The 876-nt window shown below is 61.2% G+C and overlaps 1 protein-coding gene across 1 annotated transcript in view; it reads right to left on the bottom strand.

Moving 5' to 3' along the window:
- RHOBTB2 (Rho-related BTB domain containing 2) overlaps positions 1–876 on the bottom strand; it is a gene marked incomplete at its 3' end in the record, with an annotated part of 3,965 nt that overhangs the window by 709 nt on the left and 2,380 nt on the right. The window contains exons 5-6 of the mRNA XM_009709992.1: positions 276–394; positions 38–188 (exon numbers count right to left, since the gene is read on the bottom strand). Of these exons, the coding sequence (XP_009708294.1) occupies positions 38–188; positions 276–394 (270 nt within the window). The remainder of the gene's footprint in view (positions 1–37; positions 189–275; positions 395–876) is intronic.

Below are 876 nucleotides of genomic sequence, written 5' to 3'. Positions count from 1 at the left end.
TGGGGGCCCCCGCCCCCCTGCAGCCGCCCCGACTCACCGGTGAGAGCCACCAAGTGCGGCAGGCAGAGGCGGTTGGCGAGGATGATGAGCTTCATGTCGTCGAGGTCGGGGCTGGAGCTGAACTGCCCGGTGTAGAGGTACTCCAGCACCGCCCGCATGCAGCTCTTGCTGGTGTAAGGAAGTGCCACCTGCGAGACACACAGCGGTTGTCACCCTGTGGCCGTCCCCAGCTGTCCCCACCCTCCCCCAGGCCAAATCCCCGGACCCATCCTCACCTCGTTGGTGGAGCTTTCCACAAAGGGGCCACCGAACATCGCGGCCATCCAGTCGCAGCTGGAGATGAGCAGGGGCTTGTGGGCACTGATAGCACCGTCATCCAGCACGAAGGTGACATCTGGGGACAAGCAGAGGGATGCTACTGGGACCGGTCCCGTCAGCTGGGGCTCAGCCACCCCCTGCCACAAAACATCTCACACCAGCGACAGCGGAGGGAAAGGGATGGAGCCTGGCGTATCCTAGAATTTGTCCTAAAGAGCTCTTTTTTTGGTTGTTTTTCCAGCATCCCCCGCAGTCTCGGAGGAGCTCGGGGAAGGGCCCTGGCGGTGCTCCGGCTCTCCCGAGGGATTTTCCCAAGACATACCACGACACATTTGAAAGCAAAGGGGAAAATCCCAAGAAGCAAATGTCTCACCCAAGCTTGAGTCCTTAGGAGAGCTGGGAGGGACGCCGGGGTTCTCCTGCACCCCCCTACTCTGCTCTCCCCCCTGGACCAGAGCTCTCCCCGAGATGTGCCACGGGCCAGCACACATCTGTCCCCCGACAGGGACAGCTTGACCACATCGAGGTCCATCCTCGTAAAATAAATTCAACTGGAGG

The sequence above is a fragment of the Cariama cristata genome, unplaced genomic scaffold (assembly GCF_000690535.1).
Source record: "Cariama cristata isolate BGI_N322 unplaced genomic scaffold, ASM69053v1 scaffold28791, whole genome shotgun sequence".
Taxonomy (NCBI): Eukaryota; Metazoa; Chordata; class Aves; order Cariamiformes; family Cariamidae; genus Cariama; species Cariama cristata.
The sequence above is the reverse complement of the archived record's forward strand: the minus strand, read 5'-3'. Positions and strand labels throughout refer to the sequence as shown.